We start from the raw sequence: 26,021 nt of genomic DNA on the forward strand, positions 1-26,021 counted from the left end.
AAAAATTATATAATAAAATATATTAAGTAATATTTAGAAGAAAACATTTTTTTTTATTAAACACTGTGGTGTGTGTGTGTGTGTGTGTGTGTGTGTGTGTGTGTGTGTGTGTGTGTGTGTGTGTGTGTGTGTGTGTGTGTGTGTGTGTGTGTGTGTGTGTGTGTGTGTGTGTGTGTGTGTGTGTGTGTGTGTGTGTGTGAAAAGAAAGTGGTTGGTTTGAAATCAACTGCATGATCAACAATTAGACTCCAAACTATGACGGAAAAGACAATTGCTCAACTAAACAGTATGGAACACAAAATGATAAATAACATTTATTTTGTCAAATAACATAAAAGCCAGAAATGTTTCCATTAAATCCTGTATACATAACCATATTTTAAAATAACTTACTATATCAAAAAGTGTTGGGCATTGATGTAAGAAATGATGGTAACTCTATGGTTTATAATAGTGTGTATACTCATAGCATTGTTTTTAACAAGGACTGCATCCCTTTTGGTGAGTTCTGCAAGAACATGCCTTCTCTTCACCTTTGATGATGTTTTATCAGAAAATACAATTGGTGAAAAGTCTTGGAATTGAAAAGAGTGAAATATATATAATTTAAAAAAAAACAAATTAAGCCTCAATTGCTTAACAAATCATGTTAATTCACTTAATGAACTATGCATGTTCTGTAACACAAATAGAAAAGGGAGTTTTGTCCCCAAAATTCATCACAAATATGTTGCATCATGTACAGTATCTGCCAGATCTTACTGAATTACTTATTTTTCTACTGACAAACTGGAAGTGAAGAAATATATATTTTTATGTTCTAGACAAAATATAGCACACAACAATGACATAATGTAATAATAGTAATAATATCGACATTTGTGAAATACCCAACTGTACAAGTTGAATAAATTACAGAAAAAAGTCCCTGCCGAATCTGTGTGGTTTTCATGTCACTATCCAAATACAATGTCTGCGAGGTGCGGTTTGTGTGTGTCAATTTAGATTCTAAGTGAACCTACGGTACGTTCTAGGCCTTTATCTGTAACTGAACGTATTGGGGCCTAACATACTGTAAACCCAGTCAGGCAGACTGCTGAGGTAAAACTCCTCCAAAGCAAACAATCAGGATCAAATGACAACTAAGTATACCACCACATGTACCAAATTTAAGCATTACAAACTTCATGAAAAAAAGGACCTAGTTAATTTGTTTAAGGGTTTCAGCTGATAATACAATCCAGTGCCTAAACTCACCAGTCATCTGCAGTGCAGACTCCATCTTGGTTCCCTGGTTCTGTGACATCACTACACAGGTGATCCCCTCCAGTTGGCCCATCCCTATTCTCACGTGACTGGCGATGGAGTACAGGACACCCCCCTCCTTCTGTTTGGGTCTCTCTGTCTCTGCTGAGGTGATCTCCTTCCCACTGCTGTCTGTCCACAGCATGTGAGGCTCTGGGTACCAGTTCTCTGAGCTGCAGCTGAGCTGGATGAACACTCTGTGGTGCTTCCTCATGGAGATCCTGGGGACACTGCCCTGCTCTGCTCAATATCGGCAGAAAAACAGTGTTACCATATCATAAGGGAAAATTTGCATTGATGATTTGTGTACCAGACACACTGAATTACAGCAAGCACTACACTGAATTACAGTAAGCACCACACTAAATTAAGAAGTATACTAAATTAAGAAGTAATACTCTGTCTTAACTTACGTGTAACCTGCAGCATAACGGCTGGTTCTTGAATCCAATCCAAGTAGCTAGCTTGGCATTTGTAGTGCCCCCTATCTGACACTTTGACATTCTTCAACAGTATGTTGTCTCTCTCACTCTGTACATTTTACAGTGGCCTTGTATCTTACCCAGATCAAAGTGCACCTGTGTAATGCTGTTTAATCAGCTTCTGGATCTGCCACACCTGTCAGATGGATGGATTATCTTGGCAAAGGAGAAATGCTCACTAACAGGAATGTAAACAAAAATGTACACAACATTTTAGAGATATAAGCTTTTTGTGGATATGGAACATTTCTGGGATCTTTTATTTCGGGTCATGAAACATGTGACCACACTTTACAGGTTGTGTTTATATTTTTGTTCAGTATAAATCACTTCAAGTAACTGTATTCAGATATGGTAGTGTAATGGGTGCCACAAACGTTTTGAGTAATGACAGCACATCAATTGGAGTTTACAGTGTGTAGACATCTTCGCCTGAAGAGAATACTTACTGAAAACCCTCATGTACTTGGGTGAAGACGTTGAACACCTGATAAAATAGTTCCTGGTAAGGATATAAATTCAATGTTAATTCCCATTCCAAATCAATTTATGAAATTGTGCAATATCCTTAAATACGTTCCCTGTTCATTAGTGAGGTGTACACACTATATGATTATTTGTTACTTCTAAGATCAGAGAATGCACTGTCCTTTTTAAAATTAGTTTTTTCTTTGTTTTCTTTTGCAGGACATTCAGAAAGGTAAGGCCGAGACGAAGCTGAAGCAGACCACCATGGCAATATTTGTCTTCCAGAAAGAAGGGGGCTCTTTCCATTGAAGGTGTAGAAATGCTGAACGAGCTGACTTTGGTCGCATCTGCTTGCGCCATGCTGTTTGTTCTCATGTATGCTCTTAACTTGAGCTTTCCAAAGATACTCCGATTCACCTTTGAGGTCTTTCAAAAAAATCATAATGCATGAGCCGGAGTAAACGGAATGCTCATGTCCCTCTGCACTGATCTAGGATCTATTTTTATGTTTTTGTAATCTGGATTTCAGTTGGAGTAAAGGGATTCAATTAAGAGTTTAGTGAAGATATTTACAAGTAGAAATACAGCTGGCAAGGGACATATCAAGGTTGTGTGTGTGCGTGCGTGTGTACTTACAGTACCTCACTAGAGGACTTCATTCAAACTCAGTGAGATCTTGGAAGAATGGGGCAATGGAAGGGTTGGGAACAGCTGGCTTTCTCTTGGCCATCTTGTCAAACACTTTGTTCCATTTTCAGGATTCAAATCAAATCAATATCAAATAAAATGTTATTAGTCACATGCGCCGAAAAACAACAGGTGTTCCACCTGACAGTGAAATGCTTACTTATGAGCCCGTAACCAACAGTGCAGTTTCAAAATAATACGGATAAGAATAAGAGATAAAAGTAACAATAATTTTAAGAGCACCAGTAAAATAGTCCGGGTAGCTATTTGGCTACATGTTCAGGAATCTTATGGCTTGGGGCTTAGACGTGGCGCTCCGGTACCGCTTGTCGTGTGGTAGCAGAGAGAACAGTCGGGTGGCTGGAGTCCTTGACAATTTCTAGGGCCTTCCTCTGACACCGCCTGGTATAGAGGTCCTGAATGGCAGGAAGCTTGGCCCCAGTGATGTACTAGGCTGTTCGTACTACCCCCTGTAGTGCCTTGCGGTCGGAGACCGAGCAGTTGCCATACCAGGCAGTGATGCAAGCAGTCAGGATGCTCTCGATGGTGCAGCTGTGGAACATTTTGAGGATCTGATTTGGCCCATGCCAAAACTTTTCAGTCTCCTGAGGGGTAATAGGTTTTGTCGTGCCCGCTTCATGACTGTCTTGGTGTGCTTGGACCATGTTCGTTTGTTAGTGATGTGAACACCAAGGAACTTGAAGCTCTCAACCCTCTCCACTGCAGCCCCGTCGATGAGAATGGGGGCGTGCTCAGTCCTCTTTTTCCTGTAGTCCACACTCTTCTCCTTTGTCTTGATCAAGGTTGAGGGTGAGGTTGTTGTCCTGGCACCACACGGCCAGGTCTCTTGTCCTCCCTATAGGCTGTCTCATCGTTGTCGGTGATTAGGCCTACCACTGTTGTGTCATGATGGTGTTGGAGTTGTGCAGTCATGAGTGAACAGGGAGTACAGGAGGGGGCTGAGCACGCACCCCTGAGGGGCCCCTGTGTTGAGGATCAGCTGGCGGATGTGTTGTTACCTACCCTTACCACATGGGGGCGGCCCGTCAGGAAGTCTAGGATTCAGTTGCAAAGGGAGGTGTTTAGTCCCAGTGTCCTTAGCTTATTGATAAGCTTTGAGGGCACTGTGGTGTTGAACGCTGAGCTGTTGTCAATGAATAGCATTCTCACATAGGTGTTCCTTTTGTCCAGGTGGGAAAGGGCAGTGTGGAGTGCAATAGAGACTCCATCATCTGTGTATCTTTTGGGGCGGTATGCAAATTGGAGTGGGTCTAGGGTTTCTGGAATGATGGTGTTGATGTGAGACATGACAAGCCTTTCAAAGCAGGTCATGGCTACAGACTGAATCACACAGGGTTGTGACAGCTAAGGAGGATTCTTTCTTGGGTTGATGTGGACCAGGAGTCTGTACAGCCATATATCCAATAAGGTTAATGAAATCAATTGAGGCATTGATAAAATACATATAAGACAGCTAACTAAAAAACATTGCTATAGTCTACACAATACCACAGATTATTTTCCTTTCTTTCTGTGCCACCAAACGTTTGCATACTACTAATAAAGTGAACAGTCATAGTTAATACTGTAACATCATGGGAACATTTGGTTTACATGAAACAAATGGTTAGCGAGATGAGGCTATACGGATACTCCTGGCCTGCAAAACAATGGTGTACGTAGCGCAGCTGAGAGCCGAGTGAGCCGAATCGCACAGGGTTGTGACAGCTAAGGAGGACACTGTGTCATGGTGTTGTTGCCATTCATGCCTCCCCATTGAGTAGACTGTATCACGATGACATCTAGATGGCTACTAATACTATTTATTTATTTTGTAAACTGCAATCCTACTTGAAATATAATCCTGTGAGGGAAAAATATTGTCCACGTTACTAGCTACTGCCAGCGACACTGTTACAGCTGCCCAGTGGCAAGCACCCTATAGCCGGCAGGCACCTGATACAACACCGGTTCACTCGTCATTCACATTGGATTTAGCGGCTCGCTAGTAGTTTATCAGCCCACGACAAGGTTTTATGTAAAATTAAGCCCGTCAATCTGTAGAGAAATACAATTTTGTGATAGTAATAATACAGTATGGGTCTTATCTTTTGAACTACAAGAAAGAAGCAATTTTCTCAGTAGTGAAAACATAACATGCACATATCTGCACTCAGTTTATTCTCTATATGAAACTCTGTCAGATTGGATTCTAGGTTGCGCAGCAAGATATTTACAAGCAATTTAGATTTGACTGAAATGGCTGTGTCAACTTGAGTTCGCTAACTAGCTAGCTAGCTTGCAAACATTAGCCAACCAGATAGCTAGTTTAGATGAGAAAACATGCAGTAATTCAACGTTGGCTAGCAATAAAGATTATTATTAACAAGTCAAGGTACCTACCCAGCAGCTGCAGAAAATATTCCTCCACTTCACAGCCGCTAAAGAAGATATTTCTAAAATAGAATGAAGTTGGTGCATGAAAAGGATCATTTGAATCTACAGTAGGCAAATGCTTTTACTGTAAAGAAATACAATATGTTAGAGTAATTGTTACAGGAGCCTTCCAATTACAGTTAATAACAGTATCATTAAACATTTTACCTACAATACAGTGCTATCTACAGCATTAATGGTGTAAAACACATTGGTTTAAATACCAGTTTTGAAGACAAATTGTGATTGTATTTATGTAAATTTAATTGAGCTTTTATAATGTTTAGCACTTGTAAGAGGCACAAATGGTTGATTGTCATGGCCAATATCTGTGTGTTTGGAGTAAATATTTCATGTTTTTAAACCAACATATTTTTTTTTGCTTGTAACCCAATTGAAGAAATTTGAATTGTATTTATTTATAATTTATTTAACCTTTATTTAACTAGGCAAGTCAGTTAATAGCTGGAATCTTCACCGATCTTTTATACTTTTTCCAGAACATGAAATCTGTTCGTACCTCAAGTTCTGTGAGGTGGAAGAAACCTCTTTGTTCTCTAAGTTTACCCTCTCTCTAATACTGTTTGGCCATGAGGAGATTCTCAGGAATTTACGACGTCTCTCTGTGACCACAGCATGGGTTGAAGGAGGAAGGGGGAGGCAGGGAGTGGCAGGGAGAGGGGAATGGGCTTTATGTACCTAAACAGGCAACGTTATGACAGTACCTGCCGACCCACACATGAGGAGATCATCCATTCACCTACTCTGCGTTTCACAAAGGCACGGCGGTTGGAACAAAAAACCTCAACTTTGGACTCATCAGACCAAAGGACAGATTTTCACCGGTCTAATGTCTATTGCTTGTGTTTCTTGGCCCAAGCAAGTTTCTTCTTCTTTTTGGTGTCCTTTAGTAGTGCTTCCTTTGCAGCAATTTGACCATGAAGGCCTGATTCACGCAGTCTCCTCTGAACAGTTGATGTTGAGATGTGTCTGTTACTTGAACTCTGTGAAGGATTTATTTGGGCTGCAATTTCTGAGGCTGATAACTCTAATGAACTTATCCTCTGCAGCAGAGGTAACTCTGGGTCTTCCATTCCTGTGACGGTCCTCATGAGAGCTAGTTTCATTATAGCACTTGATGGTTTTTGCGACTGCACTTGAAGAAACCTTCAAAATTCTTGACATTTTCCAGATTGACTGACCTTCATGTCTTAAAGTAATGATGGACTGTCATTTCTCTTTGCTTATTTGAGCTGTTCTTGCCATAATATGGACTTGGTCTTTTACCAAATAGGGCTTTCTTCTGTATATAGTAACTGTTCTGCCTGCGGTTACGGAACCCCTACCTGTCCCAGACCTGCTGTTTTCAACTCTTAATGATCGGCTATGAAAAGCCAAGAGATTTATTCCTGATTATTATTTGACCATGCTTGTCATTTATGAACATTTTGAAAATCTTGGCTCTCTCTAATTTTCTCCTTCTCTCTTTCTTTCTCTCGGGGGACCTGAGCCTTGGGACCATACGTCGGGACTGCCGGGCGTGGTGGCTCCTTGCTGTCCCCAGTCCTCCTGGCCTTGCTGCTGTTCCGGTTTCGGCTGTTCTGCCTGCGATTATGGAACCGACACCTGTCCCAGACCTGTTGTTTTTCAACTCTTAATGATCGGCTATGAAAAGCCAACTGAAAATTATCCATGATTATTATTTGACCATGCTTGTCACTTATGAACATTTTTGAACATCTTGGCATAGTTCTGTTATAATCTCCACCCGGCACAGCCAGAAGAGGACTGGCCACCCCTCATAGCCTGGTTCCTCTCTAGGTTTCTTCCTAGGTTTTGGCCTTTCCAGGGAGTTTTTCCTAGCCACCGTGCTTCTTCACCTGCATTCTAGCTGTTTGGGGTTTTAGGCTGGGTCTCTGTACAGCACTTCGAGATATTAGCTGATGTACGAAGGGCTATATAAAATAAACTTGATTGATTGATATATGACCCCTACCATGTCACAACATAACTGAATGTCTCAAAAGCGTTAATGTGTGACTTAGTCTTTAGACTGAATCAGCCTCCAGAGCGAGCCTCTTGACCGTTTATTCTAGAATATGAGTATAGTATGAGATGTCTGGGACGCCAGACTACAGGCTAGGTTATTCATTACACAAGGGTAATTAATGGAGACAACTGGATAGCCCTTTGACCTCTCTCTTACTTATAATGTTCCCAGTGGTGTAAAAATACTTGAAAGTACTACTTAAGTAGTTTTTGTGAGTATCTGTACTTTACTTTACTATTGCTATTTTTGACAACTTTAACTTCATTACTTTCTTAAAGAAAATTATGGACTTTTTACTCCATACATTTGACCTGGCACCCAAAAGTACTCGTTACATTTTGAATGCTTAGCAGGACAGGAAAATGGTCTAATTCTCACACTTATCAAGAGAACTGTCACGTTCTGACCAAATGGTGAAGTCTGGTTTGCTTAATATAAGGAATTTGAAATGATTCATTATTTAACTTTTGATTCTAAAGTATAATTTAGCAAATACATTTACTTTAGATACTGAAGTATCATTTAGCAATTACATTTAATTTAGATTCTGAAGAATATTTACAACCAAATACTTTGACTTTTAATCAAGTAGATTTTTACTGGGTGACTTTGGGTACTTTCTCCACTACTGAAAGTACTTACATTACAGTGGCACTATGCAGATCTGTTTAGTCATGACTGCTCTTCCTTTCACTCTTCAGACTCCTCCAGAGGGAGCCTCTAAACCATATGTTTGTAAGTTAAGTTATGCAAAAGTTAACTTAATATACCAGTTAGTGTTTACTATGGTCTATGCATAGTAAATAAAGACATTCTAACTTTAAAACCCACCTGACTGCTTGAACCTTAGTTTCTTCAAACCATTTGACACTTTTGTTGGATTTGATTTCACCTGTAGTTTTTTCTATGATTCTCCATTTCAGCTCACTGTTGGAAGATCCCGACACATTGATTGCTCAAGGATATCCAAAGTCTATTGATGGTTAAACATTAATCATTGTAATAAAATGCTCTACTACGAAAAGGAAAGAGTTTGACTTATCTTCAACAGACTCTCCATTTTAAACATGCTGTGGCAGCATACAAGTAACAATTTTTATCCATTCATTCCATAACGCTATATATCCATTTTCAGAAATGTTAGTAAATTCGCTTTTATTGTTTCAAGAAATTATGAAAGAGATTGGTGTGGTGTGGTGTCACGCCCTGGCCTTAGTTATCTTTGTTTTCTTTATTATTTTAGTTAGGTCAGGGTGTGACATGGGGGATGTAGGTGTTTTTGTCATGTCTAGGGGTTTTGTATGTTTATGGGGTTTTGTCTAGTCTAGGTGTTTGTATGTCTATGGTTGTCTAGATTGGTTCTCAATTAGAGACAGCTGTCTATCGTTGTCTCTGATTGGGAACCATATTTAGGCAACCATATTCATTAGGTAGTTCGTGGGTGATTGTCTATGTGTAGTGTTTAGTGTCAGCACTATTTTGTTATATAGCTTCACGTTCGTTTGTTGTTTTGTATAGTTTGTCAAGTGTTCTTCGTCTTCGTAAATTAAATATGTATTCATTTCACGCTGCGCCTTGGTCCTCCTCTCTTCAATGTTACGACGAACGTGACAGAATCACCCAACAAAATCGGACCAAGCAGCGTGAAAGAGAGAAACAACGAGTTGTGGATTTCTGGACATGGGAGCGTGATCTGGACTATACAACTTGGGAAGAAATTGAGAGGTGGTCGATCGATCCAGAGAGAGTGCCGGAGCCCACCTGGGATTCGCTGGAGCAGTGAGAGGAGGGTTACAGGAGAATGGAGTTGGAGAAACGAGCACGACGGCGCGGTAGGAAGCACGAGAGGAAACCCCAAAAATGTATTGGGGGGAGGAACACGGGAAGTGTGGCGAGTTCAGGTAGGAGACCTGCGCCAACTTCCCGTGCTTACCACGAGGAGCCGAAGATGGAACCAGAGCCAGTAGGGGTGGAATTGGAGGTGAGCAACGGGAGTGAAACAGAGACTGTGAAGGATTTAATGGGGAGTTTGTCGGAGAGTGAAATGAGGGAGCTGCTGTGTTGCTGCTTGAGGCACGACATCCACCCGACGGAGCGTGTTCGGGATTTGATGTTACCTGAGTCAGCTCTCCATACTCGTCCTGAGGTGCGTGCTAACCGTCTGGTAATGACAGTGCCAGTCCCACGCACCAGTCCTCCTGTGCGCCTCCCTAGTCCTGCATCTCCTGTGGCAGCCCCACGTACTAACTCTCCTGTGGCAGCCCCTCGTTGCGGGTCCCCGGACTGGGCACCCTCGTTGCGGGTCCCCGACTGGGCACCCTCTTTGCGGGCCCCCGACTGGGCACCCTCGTTGCGGGCCCCCGATTGGGCACCCTCGTTGCGGGCCCCCGACTGGGCACCCTCGTTGCGGGCCCCGGACTGGGCACCCTCGTTGCGGGCCCCAGACTGGGCACCCTCGCTGCTGGCCCCGGACTGGGCACCCTCGCTGGAGGCTCCGGACTGGAGAACATCGCTGGAGGCTCCGGACTGGAGAACGTCGCTGGAGGCTACGGACTGGGGACCGTCGCTGGAGGCTCCGGACTGGAGATCGTCGCTGGAGGCTTCGTGCCATGACTCCTCACTGGAGGCTTCTTGCCATGGATTCTCACTGGAGGCTTCTTGCCATAGATCCTCACTGGAGGCTTCTTGCCATAGATCGTCACTGGAGGCTTCTTGCCATGGATCATCACTGGAGGTTTCGTGCCATAGATCATCACTGGAGTGAAGAGACGTATGGGCAGTCTGGTACGTGGAGCTGCCACAGGGCTCACCAGGCTGGGGAGACATACATGAGGATTAGTTCTGGGCGCAGGCACAGGACTCACCAGACTGGAGAGACATACAGGAGGCCCTGTCCTTGGCAGAGGCACCGGATACACTGGGCCGTGAAGGCGCACTGGAGGTCTCGAGCTTGGAGCCTGCACAATCCGTCCTGTCTGGGTGGTTCTCTTCACCCTGCAAATGCGGGGCGCTGGCACAGGGCGCACTGGGCTGTGCAGACGTACCGGAGACACAGTGCGCAGAGCCAGCGCAGGATTTCCTGGGCTAAGGAGGCGCACCGGGGTCTGGAGAGCAGGGCTGGCACAACCCGTCCTGGCTGGATGCTCACCCTAGCCCGGCAGATGCGGGGAGCTGGAATGTAGCGCACCGGGCTAAGAAAGCATACTGGAGACACTGTGCGCTCCACCGCATAACACGATGCCTGACCAGTACGACGCAAACATTTTTTGGGGGGCTGCCTCTCGAGCGCCAAAAAATTCAAAGAAATCATCAGAAGTCCACTTAGAGTTATTCACCAAATCAGCAGTCCCCAACCTCTTCTCCACCACACCTGACACCACACATGAATCCACCAGCAGGTTAGGATTCACTCTCTCTAATCTTCTCACTCCAACTGGGCCAGAATCATCCTTATCATTATTGGGACGAGGCTCAACCTCGGCTATCTTCACCACACCTGCCACTACAGGTAATTCATCCTGAATCTTGTCCGATTCATTTTCGCCCTCCACCCAAATGTTGTGATTTATCCAATGTCCTCACTTTGACTTCGGCATTGTTCCTTCTTCCTCAGTTTCCCTATCTGTCATCAGAAAACATTGCTTTTTTTGTGAGACAACACATTGATATTAATTGCTGTGTTTTCACACATGGATGTCAATTCATTTCAAATGTCCTCCCCTCAGAATTCTTTTTTTGTGATTCCAAGTAAAATATTGGTATCTTTTGAATTTTTAATAGCTTAATATATATTTTTGTAGACTTAAAACCTGTTTGGGATAGGGGGCAGCATTTTCACGTTTGGATGAAAAGCATGCCCAGAGTAAACTGCCTGCTACTCAGTCCCAGTTGCTAATATATGCATATTATTAGTGGATTTGGATAGAAAACACTCTGAAGTTTCTAAAACTGTTTGACTGATGTCTGTGAGTATAACAGAACTCATATGACAGGCGAAAACCTGAGAAAAATCCAACCAGGAAGTGGGAAATCTGAGGTATGTAGGTTTTCAACTTTTGGCCTATCGAATACAGTGTCTATGGGTTCATTTTGCACTTCCTAAGGCTTACAATAGATATCAATAGTCTTTAGAACCTTGTTTGATGCTTCGACTGTGATGTGGGGCCAAATGAGAGGGAATTGAGTAAGGTCTGCCATGAGCTGAACATACGCTGACCATGCGCGTTCACGTGAGAGTGAGCTCTGTTCCATTGCATTTCTGAAGACAAAGGAATTCTCCGGTTGGAGAATTAAGATTTATGTTAAAAATATCCTAAAGATTGATTCAATACTTCGTTTGTCATTTTTCTACGAACTGTAATATGACTTTTCGTCTGAACTTTTGCCTGGACCTGCCCGCGCGTCGTGAGTTTAGATTGTGTGCTGAACGTGCAAACCAAAAGGAGTAATTTGGACGTAAATGATGGACTTTATGGAACAAATCAAACATTTATTGTGGAACTGGGATTCCTGGGAGTGCATTCTGATGAAGATCATCAAAGGTAAGTGAATATTTATATTGCTATTTCTGACTTATGTTGACTCCAACATGGCAGGTATCTTCTTGGGTTGTGTTGGTCTCTGAGCACCGTACTCAGATTATTGCATTGTTTGCTTTTTCCATAATTTCTTTTTGAAATCTGACACAGCGGTTGCATTAAGGAAAAGTATATCTTTAAATCGATATCTTTATCAATGTTTATTATGAGTATTTCTGTGATTTGATGTGGCTCTGTGCAAATTCACGGGATGTGTTGAAGGCAAAGCCAAATGTAAACTGAGGTTTTTGGATATAAATATGAACTTGATCGAACAAAACATACATGTATTGTGTAACATGTTGTCCCGGGAGTGTCATCTGATGAAGAATATCAAAGGTTAGTGATTCATTTTATCAATATTTCTGCTTTTTGTGACTCCTCTCTTTGGTTGGAAAATTGCTGTATGCTTTCTGTGACTAGTTGCTGACCTAACATAATGACATGTTCTGCTTTCGCCGAAAAGCTTTTTTGAAATCGAACACTGTGGTTGGATTAACGAGAATTTGATTTTTAAAATGGGGTCTAATACTTGTATGTTTGTTAAAATTGAATTATGAGATTTCTGTTGATTGAATTTGGCGCCCTGCAATTTCATTGGCTGTTGGCGAGCGGAACCCCAGTCCTAGACAGGTTAATGAACCATGTGATTAACAGGACCTGGTTTTATGTTCCATGTCAGGTGCATCATGGGACCTTTGATCCGGCAAGTCTGTTTGTTAACATTCCTCATCTTCTTTAATGCCTGTTCATCTGTTGCAGGTAATTAAGATTACAAGTAATGTTTTATCCATGTAAACGTTTACCTACAACTACAACTTAAATATAATAAACACATTTAAATGTGTCAATGGTTTTGTTTGAGATTGACTGCATTGCAGTCGGCGATTGCAGAGTGATCTACAAATCACCTTGCATCTAAAATAACAATGTATTATCATATGTAAATGCATCATTTGATGCTCTTGAACATTAGTATCATGTTGTATTCAGCAGGTCTTACTAATAAGTTAGCCTATTGATAAAAAATCTAGATGCCTATTTCTTGGTATTAGTGGTATGCTGTATACATTAATATGATGTTCACCTATGTTAAAAGGAAACTTTGTGTAAATGTCTTGATACATTATTGCCCGATATGAGCCGCTCTTATCTTTGTGTCCTTCAGACTGATAACACTTTCTCCTCTCTCCACTCAGATATGCAGCTTGTTGTCCCTCCTGACCCTGTAGTTATCTCTGCTGGTCATGATGTCATCCTTCCCTGTCACCTCTCTCCTCAAACCAGTGCTGTTGACATGGAAATCAGGTGGTTTAAGGAAGGAGAATTCGCTAGCCCTCTGTACCTGTATGATGGTGGAAAGGCAACAGAGGGGAAAGGCTATGAGGGTAGAGTGAGTGTGTTCACTCAGGAGTTGGAGAGTGGCAATATATCACTGCTGCTGAATAATGTCATGGCTTCTGAAAGGGGAAGGTACAAATGCCAAGCCAGCTACATGGACTGGATCCTGGAACTGCCTGTTGTTCTACAGGTTAAACGTACGTAAATAAGAACTCATTCAGTAAGAGGATCACCTGAATCCATTCCTGTCTACTGCAGAATCATCAAAGCAGGTCAATAGAATTTTAGAGTATTTTAGATTTTACAATTGGGTAAAACTATTCTTTCATCTGTTTCTTCACAGAGCAGGGCAGTGTCCCCAGGATCTCCATGAGGAGGCACCACAGAGTGTTCATCCAGCTCAGTTGCAGCTCAGAGAACTGGTACCCAGAGCCTCACATGCTGTGGACGGACCACAGTGGGAAGGAGATCACCTCAGCAGAGACAGAGAGACCCAAACAGAAGGAGGGGGGTGTCCTGTACTCCATCACCAGTCACATGAGAATAGGGAATGACCAGCTGGAGGGGGTCACATGTGCGGTGATGTCAGAGTACCAGGGAACCAAGATGGAGTCTAAACTGCAGATGACTGGTGAGTTTAGGAACTTTAGGTCTCAACTTACTGTTTAGAGTTAGAATAATAGAATACAGAAGGTGCAAATTTGAAATGTGCTTGTGCATCAGCAGTCACTCAATCAGCCCATGTCAGCAAACATTTTGATTGGTAAGTTAGTCTAGCAGACAGCTATCTAAACTAGTAGTAAGCATTGTCGAATTACTGACCGAATTATCACATTAAAAACTATAAACATTTGCCTCCACCCTATGGCAAATTGATGAGTTCTGTTTTTTTGTGGCACCCATCCCCATCAAAGTTGCCCATCCCTGCTGTAGACCAATGCCCTTAACAAGTTGTCCAGGGCTTGTTTGTTCATCATGGTGATAATGTTTAAAGTTCCCGACTCAAGGTACATCTTGTATAAGACTAAAATTAGGTTGGAGTGTAATTATGTGACATTTGTAAAAATGTGGAATGTTGAACCTCATACAATTTGCAGGACTAATTTATTGCAATGGCAATCTAATCTAACCTTTAACCCTGCTTGTGTTACAGAGGAATTCTACATGAGCAGTCTGCCTGACAGGGTGTACATCTCTGCATTTATGATTCCTGTGTTTCTGGGACTGCTGTGTATCACTGCATCTGTGCTCTCCTTAATCCATCAGAGACGAGGTTGGTCTCACTTGTTGTTTAAATATGATACCAGGGTATAATTATACACAACCATGTTTATTAGTAGGTTCTATGATTTAACATTGTTGTAGGCAATTTCAGATGTTATTGAAATTAAATTGTATATACTTTTATTGTTGCATGCAATATTGTGCAATGATGTTATATTTTCACTTCCAGTTGTTCGAGAAAAACTGAATCCTTTGGGTAAGAACAGATACTGAAAGACACATTAATAACTTCTTATGGCTGGGGGCAGTATTGAGTAGCTAGGATGAATAAGGTGCCCAGAGTAAACTGCCTGCTACTCAGGCCCATTTGCTAATATATGCATATTATTAGTAGATTTGGATAGAAAACACTCTGAAGTTTCTAAAACTGTTTGAATAATGTCTGTGAGTATAACAGAACTCATATGGCAGGCAAAAACCTGAGAAAAAATCCAACCAGGAAGTGGGAAATCTGAGGTTTGTAGTTTTTCAACTCATTGCCTATCGAATATACAGTGAGATATTGGTCATATTGCACTTCCAAAGGCTTCCACTAGATGTCAACAGTCTTTAGAACCTTGTTTGATGCTTCTACTGTGAAGGAGGGGAGAATGAGGGCTCTTTGAGTCAGGGGTCTGACAGAGTGCCATGAGCTGACCACGCACGTTCACGTGAGAATTAGACCTGCCTTCCATCGCATTCCTACAGACAAAGGAATTCTCCGGTTGGAATATTATTGAAGATTTATGTTAAAAACATAATAAAGACTGATTCTATACTTCGTTTGACATGTTTCTACGAACTGTAATATGACTTTTTGTCTGAACTTTCGCCTGGATTTGCCCGTGCGTCATGAGTTTGGATTGTGTACTGAACGTGCAAACAAAAGGGAGGTATTTGGACATAAATGATGGACTTTATGGAACAAATCAAACATTTAATGTGGAACTGGGATTCCTGGGAGTGCATTCTGATGAAGATCATCAAAGGTAAGTGAATATTTATAATGCTATTCTGACATCTGTTGCATCCACAACATGGTGGATATCTTTATGGCTTGTTTGGGCTCTGAATGCTGTACTCAGATTATAGCATGGTGTGCTTTTTCTGTAAAGTTTTTTTGAAATCTGACACAGCGGTTGCATTAAGGAGAGGTTGATCTGAAGTTCCATGTATAACACTTGTATCTTTTATCAATGTTTATTATGAGTATTTCTGTAAATTGATGTGGCTCTCTGCAAAATCACCGGATGTTTTGGAGGCAAAACATTACTGAACATAATGCGCCAATGAAAACTGAGATTTTTGGAATATGAACTTTATCGTTATGAACTTTATCGAACAAAACATACATGTATTGTGTAACATGAAGTCCTATGAGTGTCATCTGATGAAGATCATCAAAAGTTAGTGATTCATTTTATCTCTATTTCTGCTTTTTGTGACTCCTCTCTTTGGCTGGAAAAATGGCTGTGTTTTTCTGTGAATAGGTGCTGACCTAACATAATGATATGTTGTGCTTTCGTCGTAAAGCCTTTTTGAAATAGGACACTGTGGTGGGATTAACAACAAGTTTATCTTTAAAATGGTGTAAAATACATGTATGTCTGAGGAATTTTAATTATGAGATTTCTGTTGTTTTGAATTTGGCGCCCTGCACTTTCACTGGCTGTTGTCATATCGACCCCGTTAACGGGATCCCAACCATAAGAAGTTAACTGAGTTCTGTAACACATTTGAAAAACACTAACATCTCAAGTAACATTCTTTAAAAATAAATAAAAAACTATTTTCAAAAAGGAATTAAAATATCAAGTAATATGCTGTATATTGAACTCATTCACAAATATATTTTAATCTTTTTTTTAACAATAGACGATATGAATACAAAATTAAAAGCTATGGATCAAGGTATGCAATATTTATCTTCAATATATACAGTATTTCTTTAAAATGTATAATTTAAAACTGTTTTAATTGAAACCAAAAGAACAACTTTCCTCCACTGTATATTACAGAGCTCATCAAAAAGACAAAGGAAGTCACTTATAAGGATAAGTTAATGGGTACGTATTATGTGTTTTACAGTTGATGGACCATTATTTACTTCACAAGTATTAAAAGTGAATTGATACAGAAACATGATTTGTATTTTCACAGGAATTACTGAAACAATCCCAGACTCTGGTAACTATCGGCTCCTTTCACATTAATGCTGCACAAACTTCAAGTGATTTGTCATCTAAATATATAATCCATGCAGTTTTGTTTTCATATATATAGTGTGGTGTGAAATTGACACCCTTGATAAAGGTGTGCAACAATGACTGGATAAAATAAAGAATTCCAATTCTGAATAATATTGTATGCTCAAAGAAATTGGGTAATTATATTATTGAATACTAATACGATTGCTCAGAGAAATAGATTTTGTTTAACAAGTACTATTTTTTTCTCAAAATTGTAGAGGTCAAAATTATTGACACACCTGTTTTTAATACATTTCAATTCCTCACCTTGTGAGGATTATGGCACTGAGTCTTTTTCTAAAATGTTTTTTGAGTTGGAAACACATTGGGAGGCATTTCCATACAGAAACCTTCCAGATCGTTGATATTGTTCGTCTGGACCTCCCTCTTCAATTCAAACCATAGGTTTTCAATGGGTTTCAAGTCCGGAGACTGAAATTGTTGTGTGCTTGGGGTCATTGTCTTGCTGAAAGGTCCACTTGCAGCCAAGTGTCAGCCTCCTGGCAGAGGCAACCAGGTTTCTGGCTAAAATGTCATGGTACTGGGTACATTTCATGACGCCATTACACCTTAACAAGGGCCCCAGGACCAGTGGAACAAAATAACCCCACAACATCAATGATCCACCATATTTGACAGTAGTTATGGGGCTATTTTCTGCTCATGTCTTATCATTTCGACACCAAACCCACCACAGGTGTGCGTGGCCAAATAGCTCTATTTTTATGTAATCTGAACAATGCACCTGTTCCAATCCAAATGACAATGTAGTTTAGCAAAGTGCCTTTCCCGTTTAGCAAAATGCAGTTTTTGACATTTTTAGAATGACATGAAAATAGAGCTCTTTGGCCACGTGCACCAGCGGTGGGTTTGGCGTCAAAATGAGAATGCATAAGCAGAAAATATTACTTCTTAGCGGGACTGCAATTATTGACACCCTTGATAAAGATGAGTAATAATAACTGTATTCAATCAATTATTTAGATACTGAGCTATATTTTATGTAAAAAAATCCTGAAGTTATATTATTTTATACAGATACAATTGCTCAGAGAAATATATTTTTTTGAACAAGATTTTTTTTTTATATCAAAAAGGTAGAGCTCAACTTGATTGACAATTAGTATTGACACCCATAAAGATTATTATGAATAAATTAGTTGAATGTTTAGTATTCAGTCCCATATTCCTTGAACGCAATGACTACATCAAGCTTGTGACTCAACAAACTTGTTGGATTCATTTTCAATTCGTTTTGGTTGTGTTTCAGATTTTTTTGCCCCCAATAGAAATTAATGCTAAATAATGTATTGTGTCGTTTTGGAATCACTTTTATTACAAATATGACTAAATTAGCTTTTCTACACTTCTAATTGTATTCTTAAAGAAGTGACTACAAATTAACACATAACATCATTTGCCATTCATTTCTACTGAGTACAAAATTGTCTAAAACACAACCAACGCTAAGTGTTTAGAAACATTTTCTATTCTTATTTACAATTAAAGTGACTCCAAAATGACTCCAATAACCACATAGTCATTGTATCATTTCAATTCCAAAGTGTTGGATTACAGACCTAAAACAATGAAAAATGTGTCAATGTCCCAATTCTTCGGGAGCTCACTGTAGTTACATCAATTTATTTTCCTCTCCCCCTACGTAGTTTGGAGCTTGATGGTTGATCATGCAGGTAATTATGAACACTTTTATATTTCATATGTTTCATGTTTGGTACTAATAGAATACACACACACACACACTTTCATCATTTTATGTTTCATTTTTAACATGTGATCACATTTCTTACCACAAAAAAATATTAAATTCAATAACGATGTTTGATATTTTATCTTTCATTTTATGTTTCATTTTTAACATTTACCTGATCACATTGATCAAATGGTATTGCTTTTTCAATGTTCATGCTAATTCATTATAGAACAAACATAACATGTTGAAATATGCTAATGTTATTGGATTCATGTTTTGTGTTAAAATATCAGAATTATTTTTAACATTGAAACAAAAATTACATAGATTTTTTTTCAGTGGATGTGACTTTCGACCCTGACACTGCCCATCTCAGACTCTCTTTATCTGACGATAACAAATGTCTCAAATTTGGAGAATTAAAAGAAAAAAAGGATTGTGAGAATTTCAAAGAAAAAAGCAAAGGCACTAAAAACAAGTTTAAATTTAATCAATGTGTCTTGGGAGTGGAAGGATATGACAAAGGTACACATTACTGGGAGGTTGACCTGGGGAAGAAGAGCCAGTGGAGTGTTGGGATCGCTCAGGACACAGAGAAGAGAGTCAACATCCAAATGTATCCAGACACTGGCTTCTGGAGCATATGTTACAAAGATGGAGAACTGAAAACAGTGGAACAGTCTCCCACTTTCCTTCCCATTGAACTGAAACCTGAGAAGCTGGGAGTTTTAGTGGACTATGAAGGGGGACAGGTAACATTTTTCAATGTGGAGAAGAGGTGCCACATCCACTCCTTCATTAATGGCAAGTTTACTAAGAAACTCTATCCGTTCTTTGGTCCTTTGATTGATTGTAAAGAGGATCTCAAAATCTCACCTGTGGTACAACGAGACAAACCCTCAACCTCTGAGAACTGTTAGTGTAAATAATGGAAGATGAATAGAAAGGTATTTCGATCCCAAAGCTTATTGTAATTATAATACTATTAATATTATAATTTAAAGCTGAAAATGTAAATCCTATAATGTAGCTTTTACACACGTTAGTTTTAAAGTGTAGAATATACACTGAGTGTATAAAATAAGAACACCTTCCTAATGTTGCGGTCAGAACAGCCTCCTTTCATTCTACAAGGTGTTTACATGCTTCCCACAGTTGTGTCAAGTTGTCTGGATGTCTTTTGGGTGGTGGACCATTCTTGATAAACACGGGAAACTGTGAGCATGAAAAACACTGCTGCGCTTCAATTCTTGACACAAACCGGTGCACTTGGCACCTATTACCATTCCCCATTCAAAGACACTTAAATATTTTGTCCTGCCCATTAACCCTCGAATGACACACATACACAATCAATTGTCTCAAGGCTTAAAAATCATTCTTTAACCTGTCTCCTCCCCTTCATTTATACTGACTGAAGTGGATTTAACAAGTGACATCAATAAGGGATCATATCTTTCAGCTGGTCAGGAAAGAGCAGGTCTTCATGTTTTGTGCACGCAGTGTTAATCTATTTCAATATGAAGTCTTAGTTGTTTTAATTACAATATGTTTGACAATATAGAATAATTGACTCACTCACTATAATTGTGTTTTTTTGTAATATCCTGTTTAAAAATATATTTTCACTCACTGTACTCAATGTGGTTGTAACGGTCCTGACCTGTTTTCTGTTGTTTTTGTATGTGTTTATGGTCAGGGCGTGTGTTTTGGGTGGGCAGTCTATGTTTTCTGTTTCTATGTTGGTTTTGGGTTGCCTGGTATGGCTTTTAATTAGAGGCAGGTGGTTTGCGTTTTCCTCTAATTAAGAGTCATATTTAGGTAGGGTGTTCTCACTGTTTGTTTGTGGGTGATTGTCTCCTGTGTCGTCGAATGTATGTACCATACGGGACTGTTTGGCTGTTCGTTTCGTTTTGATGTAGTCTGTTCCTGTCCGTGAGTTTTACGTTAGTTGCAAGTTCATGTTCAGGTTTTTCGTCTACGTCGTTTTCTTGTTTTGTAAATTTGAAAGTGTTTTGTTTCGTGTTGCCATCGTGTTCAAATAAAAGATGGCTTATTTCCCGAATGCTGCGTATTGGTCCACTGATCCTTCTCTCCTCTCCTCATCTGAGGAAGAGGAGAACGACAGCCCTTACAGTGGCAAAATCTGTAAAAGTGTAAACTTTTGTTACAATAATAAAAGGCATTTTAAAAATTGTCATGAATTCATCAAAGTACTTGTATGTTAGTGGATATTTGTTTAAAGGCCCAGAGGCGTCATTTGCAAAATATTATTTATTTCTATGTAAGAGCATTTATTAAAATATGAGACATATGTCCTTTATAATAATGTCTACACCCATAAATAAGGTTGTGTTAGTCACAAACAAGCTTTTTCGTTTGATAATCAGAAAATGCAGAAACATTTGAATGCAGAGTTATGCAGAATGTATGTAAATTCCATATCACATTGTTCCTGTAGATTTTGTTATATGCACAATTTACAATCAAATCTTTGGGTGCAAACATTTTATTCATGAGGTCCCAGAATAGTATTCTTGACATTGTAAAGACGAAGGCCTCTGATGCAGAGTTGTGCTTACCAATGGCTGATTACAAACCTTCCTAATCTATACATTATGTAAGAGCTGGCATAAACTGATTGATCCTCATGATCCCAAGGTATAAACTGATACACATCCAAGTCTTAAATGCAATATTTTATTCTTCACAAATCAATACAGTGTACAGTAAATGTGTAAGAAGGGAGGCATAACATTACCTGTGCATTATGCCTGATTTCTCTTCTGATATTGGTGTGGTTTGAGAAAAATACAACTGAAATAGCAGTTCAATTTTATTCAAGTCAGACAACAACTATAAAGTCAATGTGAGAAAGCAACACATTTCTCTAATAAGCAAAAAGTATCATACAATTTAAAGAACTCCAAGGAAATGTGTAAATATTACTGAAGTGACAATCATTAGTGATTGACCATCATTAGTGTAGTTAAGACCACTCAAGTTTAGCTCTCCAACACAATAAAGTAGCCTATTGACAGATGTAGAGGTGATCCTTAATGCTTTAGATTATTTTGATTTTTTACTTTCAACGGACAACATTGTGATTGGATCTGTATCATTGTTCCAGGGTGAGAAAAGTGGGCGGACCTCATCCTCATAACTTGGTCCGTTGATAAACGAGTAGAGGTGTGAAGCATCTTCTGCATTAAGGAAAGTCACCTTCTTTTCATTGTACTCCAGATAGATCCCAACTTTATCTGGAATATTTTTGTCAAGAACATGTTCCTTATCATCCATGGCTTTCAGTCTTTCCCCATTGGACAGCCTGATTACCCAGAAGCCATTGGCAGGGCTGAGAACCAACTGTCCCTTCCTGTTAGCTGTTGCCTTGGTAACACCAAGTACCCAGTCATCCTTCTTCTCTACATTCACCTCCCAGTAGGTCCTCCAAGCACGGCCCATAATGCCCAACACATAGGGATCCTCATCAAACATCTTATCACTACAAGGTCTCTGTGGTGTTTCCTTTATCCAGCGTACTGTTTTCCCATCTATCAGTAGGTTAGGGTGAGCGGTGTCCACATCCAGAGTTACATCCACTGAGGAGAAAGAAAGTTACACACAGTTGAATGATACGTTTTCCATACCAATTCAGTTTACAGTACAGAAATGAACAGACTTACTTGAAAATACATGTTAAAATGGTCATTACAAAACAACAATTTAATCAATCATCATTATTTTGAAACTATGACAACATGTTGCAAAAGACGTGGGCATAGTACTGTATGTTTAAAGCTGATAGCTTCGTACCTTCATGTACGTGCTTCACATCTATATCTGAAAAGCAGAATGAAATTAGACAATTACACAAATAGAACTAGTACAAAGTGTCAGTATCATCATTCTATGTGTTAAAGGTAAAAAGGTAGGTAAAGGTAAAAAAGTTACCCAATATAATCTACTGTTCAATAAAGACAAGATTCTGATTAGATACATTACTACTTAACTTCTGGTGAGTAATTCAGGATTATATCTGTACAATTCTTTTGCAATTAGGAACACAATGAAAATATTTATATAAAGTCCCACAGTTAAATGTTATTAACATTCTGATTACCAGACTATAAAAATACAGTATAATAAATACCAGTTGGCTGATCGACGGTCTGCAATAATTGATCAGCTGCAATGGTAAATCAGAATACATTGTTATACCCAAAGCTAATAAGCAGGGCTCAGATATGTCAATCTCAATGTGACTTCCCTGAATAAATAAACACAAAGTAACTAGAAAAGATACAGAGTTAATAACAAAAGTTTTCCTAATATCGTATTAGCCGACTGTATTGGAAATGTAGAATCATTACAGGTTGACTACTCCGCGGTCTGCACTGATGCATCAACTGCAGTTGATAATAAGTAAAACTCAATGCTAATATCTGGAAAGGAAAGACAGTAACTTAAAGTTGAACTGACTGTGTTTTAGTTAAAATCCATTCATATTCTGTTATGTTTTTGCATTATTCTGAGAAAAACCTGTATGGGTAGTGTGCATATCCTCTGATAGTTGTTGATTATTTGAATCAGCTGTGTACTGCTAGTGTAACGTTCGTCTGGTGGTGCATGAACGGACCAAGGCGCAGCGGGTGTTGAATCCATAAGGAATTTATTAGACACGACGAACACTACCTCAAGGCTAGTGCGGGGAGCAGGAACAGGGCACACTGGACTTTCGATGCGTACTATAGGCCTGGTGCGTGGTACCGGCACTGGTGGTACCGGGCTGAGGTCACGCACATCAGGGCGAGTACGGGGAGAAGGAACAGTGCGTACAGGGCTCTGGAGATGCCCTGGAAGCCTGGTGCGTGGTGCCGGAACTGGAGGTACCGGGCTAAGGACACGCACCTTCAGGCTAGTGCGGGGAACAACAACAGGGCACACTATTTATTTTTTATTTTACCGTTATTTTACCAGGTAAGTTGACTGAGAAGACGTTCTCATTTGCAGCAACGACCTGGGGAGTAGTTACAGGGGAGAGGAGGGGGATGAATGAGCCAATTGTAAACTGGGGATTATTAGGTGACCATGATGGTTTGAGGGCCAGATTGGGAATTTAGCCAGGACACCAGGGTTAACACCCCTACTCTTACGATAAGTGCCATGGGATCTTAATGACCTCAGAGAGTCAGGACACCCGTTTAACGTCCCATCCGAAAGACGGCACCCTACACAGGGCAGTGTCCCCAATCACTGCCCTGGGGCATTGGGATATTTTTTAGACCAGAGGAAGGAGTGCCTCCTACTGGCCCTCCAACACCACTTCCAGCAGCATCTGGTCTCCCATCCAGGGACTGACCAGGACCAACCCTGCTTAGCTTCAGAAGCAAGCCAGCCCTTTTAATATATGATCCACACATGATCTTCACTGGCACCACACTCTGAACATTCTGCAAGCTCTTCCGATGTTAGTTGATGCATGTGTTTGTGTACCAGTATTGTGTGAAATACAGTACATGGATTGTACTAGACTGGAATGTCTATTGTCTGTCTAAAAATGGTTGAATTTGAATTTCATAATAATGATACAGTGTAATGAAAAACAAGTGTTCAATGAACTTTGTCATCTATCTCTGTTAACCTTTTACGGGGGCAGCCCGACACCGGTACACTTATGACAACATCCAGCTCAAAGTGCAGGGCGCGAAATTCAAAATCTTTTATTTTTTTTATATTTAACTTTCACACATTAACAAGTCCAAGACACCAGATGAAAGGTGCACATCTTGTGAATCAAGCCAACATGTCCGATTTTTAAAATGTTTTACAGGGAAAACAAAATATGTAAATCTATTAGCTAACCACGTTAGCAAAAGACACAACTTTTCTAACTCCATCAGTTTCTTACTCCATCAGGTGCTATCACAAATTCGACCAAATAAAGATATAAATAGCCACTAACCAAGAAACAAATTCATCAGATGACAGTCTGATAACATATTTATTGTATAGCATATGTTTTGTTCGAAAAATTTGCATATTTCATGTATAAACCATAGTTTACATTTCAGCTACAATCCGAAATTGCACCGAAAGCAGCCATAATATTTACAGACACCAACGTCAAATAGCTAATTACTCATCATAAAACATTTCTGAAAAATACATAGTCTGCAGCAATTGAAAGACAGGCATCTTGTGATTCCAAACAATATTTCCGATTTATTAAATGTTTTACAGCGAAAACAAAATGTATCGCTATATTAGCGTAGCTACAATAGACAGACACAATTGGGCGCCCACGGCCAGTTCACATGCACGACAGATATATGAAATAACATCATAAAATGGGTCTTACTTTTGCTGATTTTTCATCAGAATGTTGAAGAAGGTGTCCTCTGTCCAGATGAGTCGTTGTTTCGATTCAGAATGGCAAATTTCCCTCTTCAATTAGCATTGGCACTAGCCGACTGGCATACATTTCTCCAACGTAAACACAGTCAGAGGACGGAACACGGAAAAACTCCCGAATAAAGTTTCAATAATCTGATTAAACTATATTGAAAAAACATACATTACGATGATATGGTCACATGTATCAAAAATAATTCGAGCCGGAGATGTTAGCCGTTCGTTACGAAGGCAAAACACAAGTCAATCCCACTTCCTTCAGAGTACCGGAAGTGGACGGTCACGTCAAAGAAATAGGTTTTTTTCCACCACAGACCAAGATGAGCACAAAAATTTCTTCTCTGACATCCTCTTTACACCAATAGGAAGGCGTATAGAGTGTCAGCAGACTCCTAAGTGTCAAGACCATGTATAGGCATCAAGTTGAAAAGAGCATCGATTTCTGACATTTCACTTCCTGGTCAGGAAAAGTGCTGCAGAAGGACTTCTGTTTCACTCATAGAAATAATTCCAACTGTTTTAGAAACTAGAAAGTGTTTTCTATCCAAAAAGAATAATAATATTCATATTGTACGAGCAAGATTTGAGTAGTCGGCCGTTTGAAATGGGCACGATTTCACTGGCTACTCAACACTTTGCCTTGCAGCCATAGTTAATGTGTCTCTCTTTCTCTCTATTGATTCCTCTGTCTCCCTCTCTTTCTTTCCCTTGTCCCTCCATCTGTCTCGCCACCAGACCTTCCCATCCCTGTCGGGGCTGTGTGATGGCAGAGACTGGACTGAGGCCTCCATTGATACTACACTCTCCTTTGGCACCATGAGAAGCAGCTGGTCGACCATGACGGAGAGAATCAAGCACGAGCTGGAGAAGCTCTCCTCAGTTGGTAAAAGATTGAGACAATATAAACCGTACTAAAAATAATACAGTTGGAGTCGGAATTTTACATACACCTTAGCCAAGTACATTTAAACTCAGTTTTTCACAATTCCTGACATTTAATCACAGTAAAAATCTCCTGTCTTAGGTCAGCTAGGA

At 40.0% G+C, this 26,021-nt stretch overlaps 2 protein-coding genes across 3 annotated transcripts; one reads left to right on the plus strand and one right to left on the minus strand.

The window, feature by feature from the left end:
- Positions 1-8,375: 8,375 nt before the first annotated feature.
- Positions 8,376-20,785, plus strand: LOC129835698 (butyrophilin subfamily 2 member A1-like). 2 transcript variants are annotated; one of them, XM_055901444.1, is made up of 11 exons: positions 8,376-8,514; positions 12,688-12,767; positions 13,205-13,543; positions 13,690-13,977; positions 14,500-14,619; positions 14,800-14,826; positions 16,485-16,520; positions 16,628-16,675; positions 16,770-16,796; positions 18,526-18,552; positions 18,912-20,785. In XM_055901444.1, exons 2-11 carry the CDS (start codon positions 12,695-12,697, stop codon positions 19,490-19,492), a joined length of 1,566 nt encoding a protein of 521 aa, XP_055757419.1. In that variant the 5' UTR covers positions 8,376-8,514; positions 12,688-12,694; the 3' UTR covers positions 19,493-20,785. The 2 variants fall into 2 exon arrangements, with proteins under 2 accessions (XP_055757419.1, XP_055757420.1); XM_055901445.1 differs by lacking the exon at positions 8,376-8,514 and adding an exon at positions 10,191-12,344.
- A 704-nt stretch (positions 20,786-21,489) lies between these two features.
- On the minus strand, positions 21,490-22,774 carry LOC129835723 (E3 ubiquitin-protein ligase TRIM69-like). Its single transcript, XM_055901494.1, has 3 exons — positions 22,726-22,774; positions 22,389-22,415; positions 21,490-22,174 (listed from the first exon to the last, which is right to left on the minus strand). Exon 3 carries the CDS (start codon positions 22,068-22,070, stop codon positions 21,642-21,644), a length of 429 nt encoding a protein of 142 aa, XP_055757469.1. The 5' UTR covers positions 22,071-22,174; positions 22,389-22,415; positions 22,726-22,774; the 3' UTR covers positions 21,490-21,641.
- Between the last annotated feature and the right edge of the window lie 3,247 nt (positions 22,775-26,021).

The sequence above is a fragment of the Salvelinus fontinalis genome, chromosome 36 (genome assembly GCF_029448725.1).
Source record: "Salvelinus fontinalis isolate EN_2023a chromosome 36, ASM2944872v1, whole genome shotgun sequence".
Lineage (NCBI taxonomy): Eukaryota > Metazoa > Chordata > Actinopteri > Salmoniformes > Salmonidae > Salvelinus > Salvelinus fontinalis.